Below are 16,543 nucleotides of genomic sequence, written 5' to 3' on the forward strand. Positions count from 1 at the left end.
ATTTTGAACCAATTGAAGTTTATTTATTGAACCTGCAGGACATCCTCCCAGTAATGCATTAAAATAATCTAATCTTGAGGTCATGAACGCATGAATTAGTTTTTTGGCATCAGAAACAGAGAGCATATGTCATATCTAGGTGGAAGAATGCTGTTGTACAAATGTTGGAAATGTGATTTTTAAAGGACAGATTGCTATCAAATATAACTCAAGTTCTTCGCTGTAGAAGACAACATATCTACACCCATCGAGAGTCAAATGATATTTTAGAGTTGGAGGTTTTTGATCCAATAATTAGTACCTCTGTTTTGTCAGAATTGAGTAGAAGGAAATTTCTAGCCATCCAATCTATATCATTTATATACTCTGCTAACTTGGAGAACTGTGGAATTTAGCTGGTTTTCGAGGAAATATAAAGTTGGGTATCGTTGTCATTACAGTGAAAACTAATTTCACGATTCCTGATAACGTGTTCCAGGGGAAGCATATATAAAGAGAAATGCAGAGGCCCTAAATCTATAACAGTATGCATTATACAATGATAAACAATATGAAAGTTACATTTTTGTAACATGATCTCATTTTCATGTTTATTTCATCTCATAAAGATTTGCATTGTTATTGAATTTTTATAAAAAAATATAACAATATTATTTGTTAATCTTTGGTAGTACAATCAAATAATTAGTCAAGAAAAAGGGTGAGTTTTACTTCTGGTTCATTCATCATACTGGAAATGAAAGGTTGAGTATATTGCATTGCACAGTATTCCACACATGCAGTGTGCTTTGTTGTATACTGCACATTTTGGCAAATGTAGTAGTAGTAGTAGGTCATCCCAGTATTCCATGCTGTAATGAAGTTTAAGGAATGCATGGGAAGGAGGAAGCTGGGACCTGCTTTACAATCCACGTCACATTTATTGACAACACTTCAGTGTGACGCACACAATAACATTCACAAACACTGTTATTCAGCATCACCATCATCGTTGCGCGCACACACACACACACACACAGACAGCTTTGCTGCATCTCTCTCTCCCCCGTCTGCCACTGTCTCCTCTCCTTAATACTCCCACCGCCCCTCACTGGAACGCAAGACCAGTGTGGTGCACAGGTCGAACTCATTCACCACTTCCCGGCATTGCTCTGCCCAGACGCTGCTCAGTCCTGCCCTGCTCGCCACACATGCATACATACAATTTGCATACCGGGAACAGTATACTGCAGAAAAAGTACAAGTAGGATGGTAGTATGCCAAAGAATCTATTTTGCCAGATCCTTTGGCTATGTTTAGAACAGTAGGGAACAACAAGGCTAAAGGCACACTTTATAGAAAATGTGATTTGGTCACATGGTGTATCAAGATTGAAAACAAAGAAATATATATATTTTATTGAATATTGATGGAGCAACAATTTGTGTGAAAAGGAATAATAACGGAAGGTTGTATTTTTTATTATTATTATTATTATTATTATTATTATTATTATTATTATTATTATTTTATTTATTTTTATATAGAGGTAGTGAGGGAGCCTTTTACCCCACACTTTGGGTAAAAGGCCTCCTGTGGAAATTTAGTGATATCGTGTATAGCAGTGGTTCTCAACCCTGTTCCTGGAGGCCCCCCAACACTACACATTTTGGATATCTCCCTAATCAAACACCTGATTCAACTCATCAGCTCGTTAGTGGAGATGGGGGATGGGCTCCAGGAACAGGGTTAAGAACTAATAGTGTATAGGGACAATAGTTATAGGGTAAAATGTCAACTGAAATAACTACTCCAAAAAAGGGTTACCCGTTTTCTGTTCATTTCAATCACATTTGGAATTTTATAGCATTTTAAGTATTCTATAAACAAATTTGATCCCTGTTAGTGAGCATTTCTCCTTTGCCAAGATAATCCATCCACCTGACAGGTGTGGCATATCAAGAAGCTGATTAAACAGCGTGATCATTACACAGGTGGACCTTGTGCTGGGGACAATAAAAGGCCCCTAAAAATGTGCAGTTTTGTCACAACACAATGCCACAGATGTCTCAGGTTTTGATGGAGTGTGCAATTGGCATGCTGACTGCAGGAATGCCCACCAGAGCTTTTGCCAGAGAATTGAATGTTCATTTCTTCACCATAAGCCGCCTCCAATGTCGTTTTATAGAATTTGGCAGTACGTCAAACCAGCCTCACAACCGCAGACCACGTGTAACCACGCCAGCCCAGGACCTCCACATCCAGCTTCACCTGCGGGATCATCTGAGACCAGCCACTCGGCCAGCTGATGAAACTGTGGGTTTGCGCAACCGAATAATTTCTGCACAAACTGTCAGAAACTGTCTCAGGGAAGCTCATCTGCATGCACGTCGTCCTCACCAGGGTCTTGACCTGACTGCAGTTTGGCGTCGTAACTGACTTCAGTGAGCAAATGCTCACCTTCGATGGCCATTGGCACGCTGGAGAAGTGTGCTCTTCACGGGTGAATCCCGGTTTCAACTGTACTGGGCAGACAGCATGTATGGCGTCGTGTGGGTGAGCGGTTTGCTGATGTCAACGTTGTGAACCGAGTGCCCCATGGTGGCGGTGGGGTTATGGTATGGGCAGGCATAAGCTACGGACAACGAACACAAATTGCATTTTATTGATGGCAATTTGAATGCACAAAGATACCGTGACGAGATCCTGAGGCCCATTGTCATGCTATTCATCCGCCACCATCACCTCATTTTTCAGCATGATAATGCACAGTCCCATGTCGCAAGGATCTGTACGCAATTCCAGGAAGCTGAAAATGTCCCAGTTCTTCCATGGCCTGCATACTCACCAGACATGTCACCCATTGAGCATGTTTGGGATGCTCTGGATCGACGTGTACAGTAGCGTGTTCCAGTTCCTGCCAATATCCAGCAACTTCGCACAGCCATTGAAGAGGAGTGGGACAGCATTCCACAGGCCACAATCAACAGCCTGATCAACTAGTGGTCACACCAGATACTGACTGGTTTTCTGATCCACACCTTTTTTTTTTGTTTTTTGTTTTTTTTTTTTTAAGGTATCTGTGACCAACAGATGCATATCTGTATTCCCAGTCATGTGAAATCCATAGATTAGGGCCTAATGAATTTATTTCAATTGACTGATTTCCTTAAATGAACTAACTCAGTAAAATCTTTGATATTGTATGTTGCATTAATATTTTTGTTCAGTGTATTATTTATTTATATATGGGTTTCAAAGACTACTTTGCGCATAAATAGAACACGCTGACACACTGACTGATGTTTTGGACACATTATACTTTACGACACAACCTCATTTACTCTCGGGTGCTTATGTACTGTATATGCAGCTGGATGGTAATAGGCAAATTGCGATAATGAAAATGTTTAAGTAAAAAAAAAAAAAGTTTAGGATTGGCAACATTCGAAGTTATTTTTTCACAAAAACTTTTGTAGAGAAGAAACTTCATTAAATTACAGTAAAGACCAAAAAATCTGCATGTGTGGTTTGAAATTGACACAATTGCTGCTATTGAGGCCCTATGGCACAATGCAATTTCAAATCCAATACATAATAAAATCACAACTAACCATGCCCAAAAAATTGTCGTCATAGACAAACACTGTGATCCGGTTGATCAAGTCTGTTTTTTTAGGAACTTCAGAATAAACCTTCTCTTACATGCCAGGCAATGGCAGAGTAAGGTACTTAGGAACTTGAAGACGAGCCCAATGACATTGTACGTTTTTGCGTCCATCCGTGCTGTTTCAATTATTTTCCAATGTAAACATGCACTAGATGGTCTTCTTTAACCATTGTGCCCCTTGCTGTTGTTAGTCTAGTGTAGGAGTGCCACTTCTTCAGTGTTGGATGTAAGCCAGTTACAAAGTAAATACCGTAATCTAATAAATTGTCAAAAGTAGTGTAATGCATTACATTTTAAATTTTTGTAATCAGATTACAGTTATTGACTTAAGTACATTTTATAGGGTTATGCGTATTCCTTATATATTTATATAGAATACATGAGTTATGGCCCTGTAAAGAGTCATTTTCAAGGAGAAATGTGAGGAGAGATTAGTTTAATTGACTTATTATGTCTGCCGTTGGCTGCCGTTGGGCATTCCAATTTCTTCCAGTAATTTTAATAGAAGTGGCCCATCTCTGCTAAATCATCTCTGGCAGTATTCATTAAGTAGCAAGCTAGTATCTAATACATTCCAAACCTAGCAATTCACACCAACAAACCCTCGAGTTAGACACCAGAGGGCATTGTTTTGAGTGCTTTGTGTTTAATTGCATTTTTGAGCAGTCGCATCTCCTGTACCTGTCTGTTTGGGTCATCTTTAACTGGTCCATCTCAACTTTTACATAATTTTTTTAAAATATTTGCATTGTTACCTCATTCAGCATCTTGGTGTAATGCATTCTCTCTCTCTCTCTCTCTCTCTCTCTCTCTCTCTCTCTCTCTTCAGATAAGCTTATTCCATATTCACACACAGTTTATGAGAATGGTCAGGCTCAGCTGAGAGTTCAGGCAGCTGTTATGGAGGATGCAGGCATGTATTCTTGTGTAGCAGTGAATGATCATGGCCGAGCTGTGTGTTCAGCACGTGTGTTGATTAAAGGTAAGACATACAATCTTTTAAACACAGTTTAATCCCAATTTTATTTTAATTTAATTGTCTAAAGTCAACAGTAATACTCTAAGTGTATAATATACACACCATCTGAGTCTTAAACAGAATTGAATTTGATAGCCAGACCCAGTGTAAGCTAAATCTTTCCCAACAAAATAAAAAAAACAAATCCTGAATCTTCTTTTATGAAGAGCTATTTTAGGGCCCTCAGAGCAGAGAAAACATTTGCTGTGTGTGTATGGCTGCAGTCTGCGAGTTGACTAATGGCAGATGGTTCCATGTTCAGCTGGGTTAAAAATGTAATATACCAGTCTTTTCCCACACACATGGAGTCTCAGAGGACAAAATGAAGAGCAAGAGAAATTACTGTCTCTCTCTCACAATCCCTGATTGTTTTAGTTGTGTTTTCAAACTGTCGGACAATGTATGCACTTAAAGTAGTTGTAAAAAATGTCAGAAAAGTAAACCTATTTGATGTTTTCAATCATTAATAAGTATAACTTGCAGTGATTGGATGAAATTTTATGTACTGAGGATTAAAGTACATCCAATTTAGGAGAGTACATCTACAAAATGGTCTTTATCAATGTATTTAGCGTATTATACTGAAATAGGAGGAAGTATGTTAACAAAACAACTTACACTTCACTTTTATTTTCAAAGATGTTCTGTTCTAAGCATATAAAAGATAAATGGGGTATTTTAACAAAAATGAGTAACACATAAGCTACACATGTACTTTCTCAGGCACTTAATCTTAATAGACATACAACGTACAAAATTTCAGTAGTACACCTAAAAGACAAAAGCCGTATCATAATGTTTGTGTTGTACTTGCTATAGTTTTCTTCCACATTGCTGCTTCATCAAATAGCAATGTCAAATGTAAATCGAGTCTTACTGAAATAACAGTGCCACCTTGGGGAACAAATAGCATGTATAATATGTATGTGTACATTTCAGATGGGATACTGATAATTCATCATCATTGTGCAGAAAATCAACATGATATAGTAGTTATTTGTATGAATATAGCACTCATCTTGTAATAAATATCCTGCGATAGTAAACTTGTATAGATAAAATATTCATAAAAATATAATTTATGAAAGTACAAGTAGATATTGTGACACTATTACATATCAGTTTATTAACGAGCCTGCACACTTTTGGTAATTAAGCATTTAGAAAACTTTTTTTTTTTTTTTTTGCACAGTTAATAAGAGAAAGGTTGAGTAATATTAAAGAGGTGTGAGCATAACTCCAAAAAAAAAAAAAAAAAGGATGAGGTAAATGGGGGAGGAATGAGGTCCTGGTTACTAAAGACTCGAGGTATGCATTTTAATGAATGTTTCATAATGTGGTTTACAAAATTCTTGATACATTTTTGACCATGCTGAGGTTTCACATAAGGTCAAGTTTCAAGTGAAAACAATTTTATGATGTTAAACAGAGCTTCACTATCAGATGAGAAAACACCAGTGTCATTACAAAAATATAATAGTCATGTGCTATACCTTCCTAATGTATTAATCAATCATCTTTCCTTTCTGTAATTGTTGGTTTCAAATATGCTTTTCTCAGTTTGTGAATAATTTGAGAATTGTGTATTGAAATATTTCCCTACACTCTCTCTTCACTTTATTTTTCTGCATGTCATGTATGAGCTTTAGTTTGGCAGCATTCATATGATCTGTGTGTTCTCCAGCTAAGCTCAGTGTGAAGAGGTCTTCTGCTGCTCCTGTGTCCGTTGTGAGAAGACCTTCAGCGCCAGTGTTCCTCAAGGGTCTGCAGGATCTCAGGGTGATGGATGGCAGTCAGGTTATCATGACCGTGGAGGTGACAGGTATGGTTATCACACTGGGATACTTCAATTGAATAAATTAATAAATACTGCACACAATATCATCATAACAAAATAAAGACACTGCTACAGTACATTTTCAAACATTTGCCAGTCTCTGTGTTAGACTATACAGCTCTCTACTGTCTACCATCACAGTAGATTTTGGCATAAGCTCTTCGTAATGTAATTTCAGGTTTTGGAGTTGTTTTCTTAATGTAGCTTGTTTTCAGAGCTTTTTTTTTTTTTTTCTCTTCAAACCAATCAAAAACACTGGTCTCTGAGTCTAGGTCTACAGGTCACTACACTGTAGGGCTGGGTATCACCTGGTACCTCACGATACGATACATATTGCAATACACATGTCATGATACAATATATTGCGATACATCACGCCATCATAATTTGACTATGAATACATTTCAATTCCAATTTCTATTTGGGTATATTTCAGTTATATACTGATGTCTGATGAAGAGCATGTAGCTCGAAACATCACGAGTTTTGTCTCTTGGTGAGCTCATTGCGTTGATTTGGAAGCCACAGTGTGCCAACTTTGTGTTTACATTATGATTACACAAATATTTGAATATAAATAGTAATACATGGATCTAAAGTATCAATAAAATATAAGTATATCGATATTTGATTGTAACGACACACCCTGCCATGTCTGCAGAGACATGAAACTCATAACTCCTGTGTTTCTTAAACTTTGGGCATTTTCATAGTGTTTATTATTATTTAAACTAAAAAATTTCAACTTTTTTTTTCTATTTGTTATATGGTCACATTAAAACAGATTTTGAAACTTTTTACCAGCCCTTCATCATTTATTTTTGGTACTTTTTAAATGTATTTTATGTACAGATTTGACTGTTTTAGCCTTGCCCCAGATGTTCGATATTAAACTATAAAAATTCATTATAAAAATACAAATTATACATTTAAAACTATGATCATCTAAACAGAGTGAAATAAACTATTTCAATATTTGAGTGAAAATGATTTCTATACACTTCCTGAGTTGTTGTCATTTCCACAACACCAAACAATTTAGCTCCTAAGGTTTTTTCAAAAGTTTGTGTACTTAACCAAGTCAACAAATGTGTCAGTGAAGAGCATGCTTGAGATGAAATAGGAGACCAGTGATGTTTGAAGAAAACAAAGAAAATTCAATGTAAATATCACTTGTGAACAGAATATTTTGATTGGGCGTCATTTCCAATCAAGCTGGAATTTTGCAGAATTATGCAAAAAGTGTGAAAATATAATTTAATTGTATTTAGAATGCTTAATGTTGTCTATGAAATTAGTCTTAGTGTGACAAAGGAGTCAACCATGACATTAGACATGTCATTTCCATCAGCATCATTTCCAGCACAGAATTCTGTTAAACACAATACAGAATTTGAGATGTGCTGGAAATGACATTGGTGGGAATTTTCATGGCTTTCAGAGAAAATGGCATAATTCTCCTGTGATACATGTACATACACTGTTGGACATTGTTAGAAGGCAAAAAATTTTTTTTATCGCAACTCTTTCTAGAAGTGCATAGTGCTAAAAGTGGCCAAGGGGAGCCCGGATGACGCGCGTGCACCAGAGATGGGGCAGATCATCCGTGCTAGTGATTCTGTGATGGCTCGTGCGACACTCACACCAAATAACCCTGTGTAGATGCGCATTTCAGATGAGAAGCATATTTGGAGCCGAGCAAGAGATTTGCTTCAAAATATTTTCAATGCAGGAAAAACTCAAATATTTCAATGTTAGATAAGACAAAAAGATTTAACAATAAGGTCTTTTCCCCCACAAGCCCTGATAATTTCTGACACTGGTGTATATAATCTAGTAATACAAATCTTTGGTCAGTTCTGTTCATATTTTTAGAGGCTTGTTAGATCTGATTTGTCCCGAAATTTCCATGATCTCTTCTGTATCTCAGTAGATTCAGTGTTTTGAGCAGCTTTTGTTGTGCTGTAATGAATGGAATTTCCTTTGTACTCCCTCAAGAGGCATCATTTTAACTTTGCATGTGTGTCTCCGGAAGTGTCTGTGTGCTTGTGTGTGTGTGTGGAGATGATTTAACTTCAGTGATTCTATAATTGTGAGCACTTCCTGTTTAGCGGGCTGTCTCTAACTTCTTGAGCACACTCTGAGCATTTGCATGAACATATAACTTCAGCTGCGTGTTTGCTGCAGTCATATGAAGAAAAAAGCTTTTTTTTCTTATTATAGAGCGCAACAGTAAAATTATGGAATAACATTTTCATTATTTTTTTTCCATACAGAAAAGATTTTTAGCAATAAAATAATCCTAATACAGAACCTGGCATGAGCTCTGAGGTTAAGCGATGATGATTGTGCAATCCACAAGTCAGTGTGATTTTAACTTAAAAAAAAAAAAAAAAAAAGTTACTAACCTAATTTATGGTGATGCGGGTCAGTTAAGGATTGTCGGCTGTTCAGACCAGTATCTGATATGGCCTACATTTCTGAATGTTCACATGACATTTTAAATTCATTCAAACTTACAAAAAATCAGATTTGAGCAGAAAATCAGATGTGGGTACATTCAGCGGCGGTGGGAACATAACCACTCCAAATGCGGCGGGGACCAGGACAACTGCTGCAGTTCAGAGAGAGCATGGACACCGGTTAGGGTTCCGGTGTGATGTCACCAGCCTGGCACGGCTACACTCTTCCTTAGACCCCATGGTGGAGTCTTGTTCATTGGATGTGGGAAAGTGTTTTAAAGGTTATTGAATGCTGTGTGAATGACTGTGTGTGATTTATAATTTTGTGTTTTAAACTTTGAATTTGCAATATTGGCCTGGATGAGTTTAGCTGCCTTTTCACTGTGTTTATGATCACATTGTCTTTTGCCTGTGCAGTGTGGTGAGGATTCTAATCACCAGAATAAGATTGAGAAATTTTGCCACTGTTCGTGCTAGTGAAATCATTCAGTGACTTTTGCAAACTTATTCAAATGCCTAATTAATGACATTTTCTACTATTGACTAAAGTGATATTTTTTTCTATGACATCATGGTTGTGTGGTATATCCTTTGTCCTTTTGACCTCCTTGTAAAAAAAAATACGATCGTCTTTGGTATTAATCCCATTGGGATATTAAAGGGATGGTTCACCCCAAAATTACAATTCTTTCATCTGCTCGCCCTCATGCCATTCCAGATGTGTATGACTTTCTTCTGCTGAATGCAAATGAAGAGCTCTGTAGGTCCATATAATGCAAGAGAATATTGGCCAGAACTTTGAAGCTCCAGAAAGCACATCAAGGCAGCATAAAAGTAATCCATATGACTCCAGTGCAGGGGTGGACAACTATTTTGGTACAGGGGCCACATCGGGAGGGCCACATTGTACTCCTTTTGAGATGCAGTGTTCTGCATTAATTTGGTTTTTGTAACTTTTAAACCCAGAAATAGTTGTGTACTCAATTTTCTGAAGTGAATATGTGACTAATGGGACTATTCTGCCGTTGGCTTATGTATTGCTCTACAAAGGTAGATCATTTTCTATCAGGCATTTTAAAAAAAAAAACTGAAAAGGCTGAGCATAATTATAAATTATTTAATTTACCATCTCTACTTCCCTGGTCATTTATTATGCAATTTCACACTCTACATCAGGTGTCTGTTTTAATAAAAAGAATTAAACTAATTTGAAAATTTATAGAACTTTTAATGTTTGTTGCAAATCGGGTCAGTTTACTTATTTTATTCTTAAAGCAAGCTGGGCTGGTTGTGACATCACAACATTCCACAGTCAATATGGTATATATATATATATATATATATAAAAGAATATGGCCAATTTATACCAGACCAGCTTCCAAGATTGTCAAATTCATGATGACTGACTAGTTATTAACATACACAGTTAGAATGAGATTCAAATGTGCTTCTGCACCGACACAGAGACTGGCTATAAACTTGTCATTGCACAGTTCACACATACCTTTGAGGCAGCTCTCTTCGGTTTAGGATATTACTGGAAAACTGCATTGGTTCAACTGCCGGTTCTTGTGTATGGTTCCCTCTTTTTATGTGTCTATTACAGGGGTGTAGCAGTCATTTGAAATGTGGGGGGGGGGGACAGCTGTTAGTGGGTGGCTCGCACAGACCCAACACATACAGAGCACTATTAATATATTACATTATATATTAATATACAAGTATAAGTATTATATTAATATTTATGTATTAACTTTTAATATTTGTAGTATTTTAAAGATTCAAGTATTGCAAAATAATTGCAACATTTTGCTAAATTATCTGCAAAAATAAAGGGCATCTTGTGGAGCTCTTGCTTCTGTTTCACACATGACAATAAAAGACTGAGCACAAGCTGGTCCTGAAAAAATTAAGTACAAAAATGTCAATCATGCATGTGCACAATTTTATTTTTTATTCTGTGCTTGTGCATTGTTGGATTTATCCAAGTGGTTTAAATGTTTTGACTACGTTCACCAACATTTTTTCAGATTCATTTAATGATTCAGTGACCAGGGGGCCTGGGTAGCACAGCGAGTATTGACGCTGACTACCACCCCTGGAGAGGGCGTGCTGAGTGACTCCAGCCAGGTCTCCTAAGCAACCAAATTGGCTAGGGAGAGCAGAGTCACATGGGGTAACCACCTCGTGGTCGCTATAATGTGGTTCTCGCTCTCGGTGGGTCGCGTGGTGAGTTGTGGGTGGATGCCGCAGAGAATAGCGTGGGCCTCCGTATACGCTACGTCTCGCAGTAATGCGCTCGAGCCACGTGATAAAATGCGCGGATTGATGGTCTCGGATGAGGAAGCAATTGAGATTCGTCCTCCGCCAACCGGATTGAGGCGAGGACTTAGAGCACATTGGGAATTGGGCATTCCAAATTGGGGAGAAAAGTGGAGGAAAAAAAAAAAATTCAGTGACCATTTGTGGTGATGCCAGAAGGTGGTGACAAATGAGTGTCTTGTGTGAAGCGAGTTAGTCACTGAATCAACAATCAAAAGAACATTTTTATCCTTTAAAATTAGTATGTCTACAGACCTACAAAGATACTTTAGTAGAGGTTTTAAGCATTATAAGAACAAAGCAAATATATCATTTTCCCTACAGTTTGTGAGCTGCTGAGCATGACTTATCAAAAGACAACAACAATAGTCCTATAATTATGAGTTTCAATAACGTCTGTACGCTTTCATGTATAAAAAAAAAAGCGTGTCTACATATCTATTGACTTCAGTAAAATGCCTATGTGTTCTAAGAACACAGCAGATCTCTTTATCCTAAAGTTTGTCAACAGCACACTAATATAGAGGTAAAAAACAGGAGCTGATCATTAAAAAAGCTTTACATATTTAACACAGATCTAGTAATCTGCTTAAATTGGAAAAAACAACCGATGAAACTAACTCACAAACATAATGTAAAAAGCATAAATTAATGAAGACTCCACTTACAATGTGTGTGCTTAAGAAGGATTGTCCTTTGTTTTTTCTGCAGTGCATTTCACGTAATGCTGCCAATCAAGAATGATATGCCAATAAATAACTCATTTGTGTGTTCCTCATCTCTAGATTATTAATTTAGATCAACATCAATGCTGATAAAAACATGGATAAATGAGCATTGTTGAAGGCAACTTTGTAGAAATGAATGGAGCTGCGTTGATTAGACTGTCTGACTGATGGCCTATTACGTAAGGGATATTTCGGCTCATGAAACTCACCTGTGATTGGCTGGATGGTCGCTCATTCAGCCCAAAGAAAAAAAATGCAAAGAATACTGTATACAAATCCACCATTTGGACTAAGGGATTAACTTGGAAAAGTTAAAGTGCGGGGGTCAAATCACCTTTTTAAAGAGTGTGGCTGCTACACCTTTGGTCTATTATATCGTTTGACAGTAAGTTTGTGTCTGCATTTTAATGTTACAAGCACAATATGTCCTGCATTTTAAAGCTTTTTAAAGCAGCATATTGCATTTCGACATTGTGACTTGAAGAGGTAAGGGTTAAAGTTTTTTCCTCATCCCCAATAATAGAATACAAAGCAATATTTGTTCATTCTCCTACTTTGTCTAATGCTGCTGACTTTGACTGATCTTCAATATCTATCTTGTCTTACTGTGAATTGAGTTAGATTTCTCTTTTGAAAGAATAACATGAAACCCGCATAGGTTAAGTTATTTTACTTTGTAAGCTTGATAACATTGTGCAAACAGTTTAGCTTGATAATCTTGTGTAAACATTATATGGTTATTCTACGACTATCATATAACATCTGCACTTGTTTACCGGAATTTATGGTTCGACGTGCATCTGCAAACAACATAGAATGGCAGTACGCCCTCATCCACTTTCATTTGTTTTTTTTTTTATTATTTATTTATTTTTTTTTTATTCAGGTTCTAGGGCTTTTGTAGATCAGTGGTTTGATCAGACATCTTCATTGTTTAACTTTTTTTGGTGCAGAGGGCAAAATGGCACTTTTACCTATTTAAATGAATATCAGATGCTAAAACTACATTGAATTATAGTCCTTACCAGGAATATACTTTAACGTCCGTTTATGCTTGAGGACTTGCTATTGGCTGTTGTCATGAGGTACATCAGTCCAGGTTCTGGGGACTGTTTGGGGGTGTTATTAATGAACATTTAAAAGTTAGTGGGGGTTATAGTTATGTTTTAGGTTCCATTTAATGTTAATTATGTCTTATGACATGTTTTTTTTTTTTTTTCTTAACCGTGGGTGAGATTAGTGTTCCTTTTGAGTTAGCTGTGATACTGTTTGACATAAAGATGGTTTACATAAAGCTTTTCAGAGTTCTGAATCAAATGAATCGATTGATTTGGTAAATGATTCAGTAAATTATTCTGTTTCAAAGCGCCCGTACCTCCACACACTGGTGACACCTGCTGGTGAAATCATTTGACTTAACCAGTGTGATACATGCTTAAAAGCATTAGATCGAAACAAATGGTTTAAGATTTCAAAGCTTTATGAAGCTTGTTTCTTAAGTCCTCATAACTTGTTATAGTTTGCTGAAGCCTGACCTTTTGATTGCTTGAGGGAGACATCAGTTTCATCATTATTTTCTATCAAGAATAGGAAAGCAATAACTCAAAGCAGCTCCTTTTCAGTCAATTACCATGCTATACTGCTATTAATGCGTGCACTAGAAGTGCACATATTTTTATGTCAGCAATAAAAATTGTGGAGGCGAGTAAAATAACTGAAAAATCCAATGAAAAAACACTTTTAGGATAAATGAGCCACGGGCCAGATTAAACTGTGTGGAGGGCCGTATCCGTATCATAAGTTGCCTATGTCTGCTCTAGTGGTTCAATCCGTATCTTCAGAAGCGATATGATGGGGTGGGTGAGAAACAGATCAATTAAGTCCTTTTTACTATAAATCTCTACTTTCACTTTCATATTCTTTTGTTTTTGACTATTCACATTCTTTGTGCATATCGCAACCTAGTAGGCAGGGAAGGGGAATTTATAGTAAAAAAGGACTTAAAAATGGAGCTGTTTCTCATCCACACCTATCATATCACTTCTGAAGACATAGATTTAACCAATGCAGTCGTGTGGATTACTTTTATGCTGCCTTTACATGATTTTTGGACCTTTTAAAGTTTTGGGGCCTCATGTTTAAAACTCAAAGTCCTCCTAAAAGTGTGCGTACACACAAGTCAGATTTCGCGTATGCACAATTTTCAGATTTAAAAGACCGTACGTACACCAGAACCTGCGCAGAGTTAATTTTATAAATCTCAGCTAGCAGAAGATTGTTCGTACATGCACATGATTTATTCCCCACCCAGTCTCCTCCCCGAAATAACCATATATGGAGTGTACAATGCCTGTTTTTACCATGTGTAACCTCCTTTTACATTCAATTACCATATACAGATCGCCATCCAGACACGTGACTACCGAGTTTAACAGTACGAGAAGCTATGAACGCAGGAGATAATACAGACTGTTAATGCCTCAAGTGCCCATAAGTTGGATGCTGGTGCTAAAAATCATTACTTAATTTTTGTCTTGTTTTAGAGTAAAATATCTAGACATCTTTTAAAGAAGATCTGTTAACCCAAGAAACAATTAAGATATTAACTTGTTTTCAGAGAATATATCTTATCCCTGGACAATTAATTTTATTGATGCTATTTTGCTTCTCAGTGTTTTAAATTGTTTTAAGGGTGTTTTATTGAGTAGTTAAATATTTAATACTGCAAACAAAATTTCAAGATTATAAAATGTGTGCAGTGTTAAACTATTGTCTGTCATCATTGGATTACTAAGAGCTTTTTAAAAATAAAATGTGCAAGCTTACCTTTTTTGTTTTTGACTGACCACTACCAATATTTCCTTATTACAGCTTATATTTGAATGCCTTTTCAATTACATTAATATAGCCTAATATTAGCTCTAACTATTCATTTTGATTCAAGTGCTTAACTACGTACTTTTTTTTTATTCTAAATGCTGTGTTTTTAAAGGTGCAATATGTAATATTTACTGTACTAAAGCATAAAATTATCATGTTATCAGAGATTTAGGAAACATGTGAAGTTGAAATACTGGCTTCTCTGAAAACAATGTTACAGCCAGTATGTTCTACTTAATGTCTGTTCTGGGCTGGAATTTCTGTGTGTTTTGGCCTGTTTGTGATCCGCCCACTGCCCATTTCCCAATGGTATTTGACAGAGTTATAATAAATCCTCATGAGCTGGTTTGTAATTTGCAAACAATAAAAACATTGCAAACGTATACATTAGCTGATCAACTTAGTGTAAGTCTCGTTGCTTGCCATTGTCAGTGTGCTCATTCCTGTTGCGTGTCCTCAACCTGGCAACCCACGTGAGCAATACCCATTTTAAACGATTGATGTCAATGTTACATATTGCTCTTTTAATGAAAAGTTGATAAAAGTTGATGAGTTGATAATCGGTCTGTTCAGTTCATTACTTGTCCAGCTGGAGTCACTAATTCACAGACAGCAGTAAAAAGTGTATGCAATGGGTACAGTTCGCGTGGCGGTGCACACATTTTCACGTCAAGTTTACTTTTTATAAATCCCATCGTGAACTTGAAGTGACATACGCAACATTTTTGTGCCTACCCAATGTTTATAAATGAGGCCCCTGTAGTAAAATATTCCATGTCGAATATAATTTATTACAAGATGCGTAATAATGAAGTAATAAGCAAAAAGCATTGTCATGTCAACTTCCCATGCCAACTAGTTGTTTCTATCTGAATAATTTGCAATTAACTTAAAATATATTGTTTTATACAATTACAAGAAGTCAATATTTTAATATTGTACCATGTTATTTAATTTGATTACAGCATTTGCAATGCTTCATGGGATGAGTAGTTAATTCCCTTTATAAAAGATAAGTCTGGTTGGTTTTGGTTCATGGCTTAGAACTCTTTATTGAACCTTAATCTGGAGAAAATAAATGGGAAAAAATACTTTGGAACCAAAGCAGCTGAATGATCTGAATCATTGTTGTGCTCTAATTTGACTAAACCCAGCATTTACCTTTCAGCACTGTGGGTTTAGATTGAATCATAGTTCAAACCTGGATTTGTTGCTGTGGGAGTCAGTGCTGTAAATTGTTTATTTCTGCTCCACTGACATCCAGTCATTGTCTCATTCCAATTTGCTTCATCATTTGAAGGTGTGATGTGTGTTTAATGTAGGAGATCCTTCTGATGTGGTCTGGCTGCATGACGGAAAAGAGATCCAGGAGTCAGAGGACTTCCATTTTGAGAGGAAGGGGAGTCAGTGTACTCTCTTCATACAGGAAGTGTTTCCTGAGGACACAGGCACATACACCTGTGACGTGTGGAATGAGACTGGAAGAGCTCGAACTGAGGCCTCACTCACTGTACAAGGTACAATGATACAGTATCTTCCTCCTATTATAAAAATGTCATTGGAGATGTCGAAGTTTGTGGTATCTGGAAACAAATTATGCTAAAATGTTTCTCAGAACCAACTGGTCTTTTAAAGGAGCACTCAGTA

At 36.7% G+C, this 16,543-nt stretch overlaps 1 protein-coding gene across 5 annotated transcripts in view; it reads left to right on the forward strand.

Annotated features, from left to right (window-relative positions):
• LOC127446819 (myosin light chain kinase, smooth muscle-like) overlaps nucleotides 1-16,543 on the forward strand; it is a 165,320-nt gene that overhangs the window by 93,863 nt on the left and 54,914 nt on the right. For all 5 annotated transcript variants that reach the window (XM_051708069.1, XM_051708070.1, XM_051708066.1 and 2 more), the window contains 3 exons: nucleotides 4,479-4,631; nucleotides 6,352-6,489; nucleotides 16,219-16,413. In XM_051708069.1, coding sequence (XP_051564029.1) covers nucleotides 4,479-4,631; nucleotides 6,352-6,489; nucleotides 16,219-16,413 — 486 coding nt within the window. The remainder of the gene's footprint in view (nucleotides 1-4,478; nucleotides 4,632-6,351; nucleotides 6,490-16,218; nucleotides 16,414-16,543) is intronic.

The sequence above is a fragment of the Myxocyprinus asiaticus genome, chromosome 10, assembly GCF_019703515.2.
Source record: "Myxocyprinus asiaticus isolate MX2 ecotype Aquarium Trade chromosome 10, UBuf_Myxa_2, whole genome shotgun sequence".
Lineage (NCBI taxonomy): Eukaryota > Metazoa > Chordata > Actinopteri > Cypriniformes > Catostomidae > Myxocyprinus > Myxocyprinus asiaticus.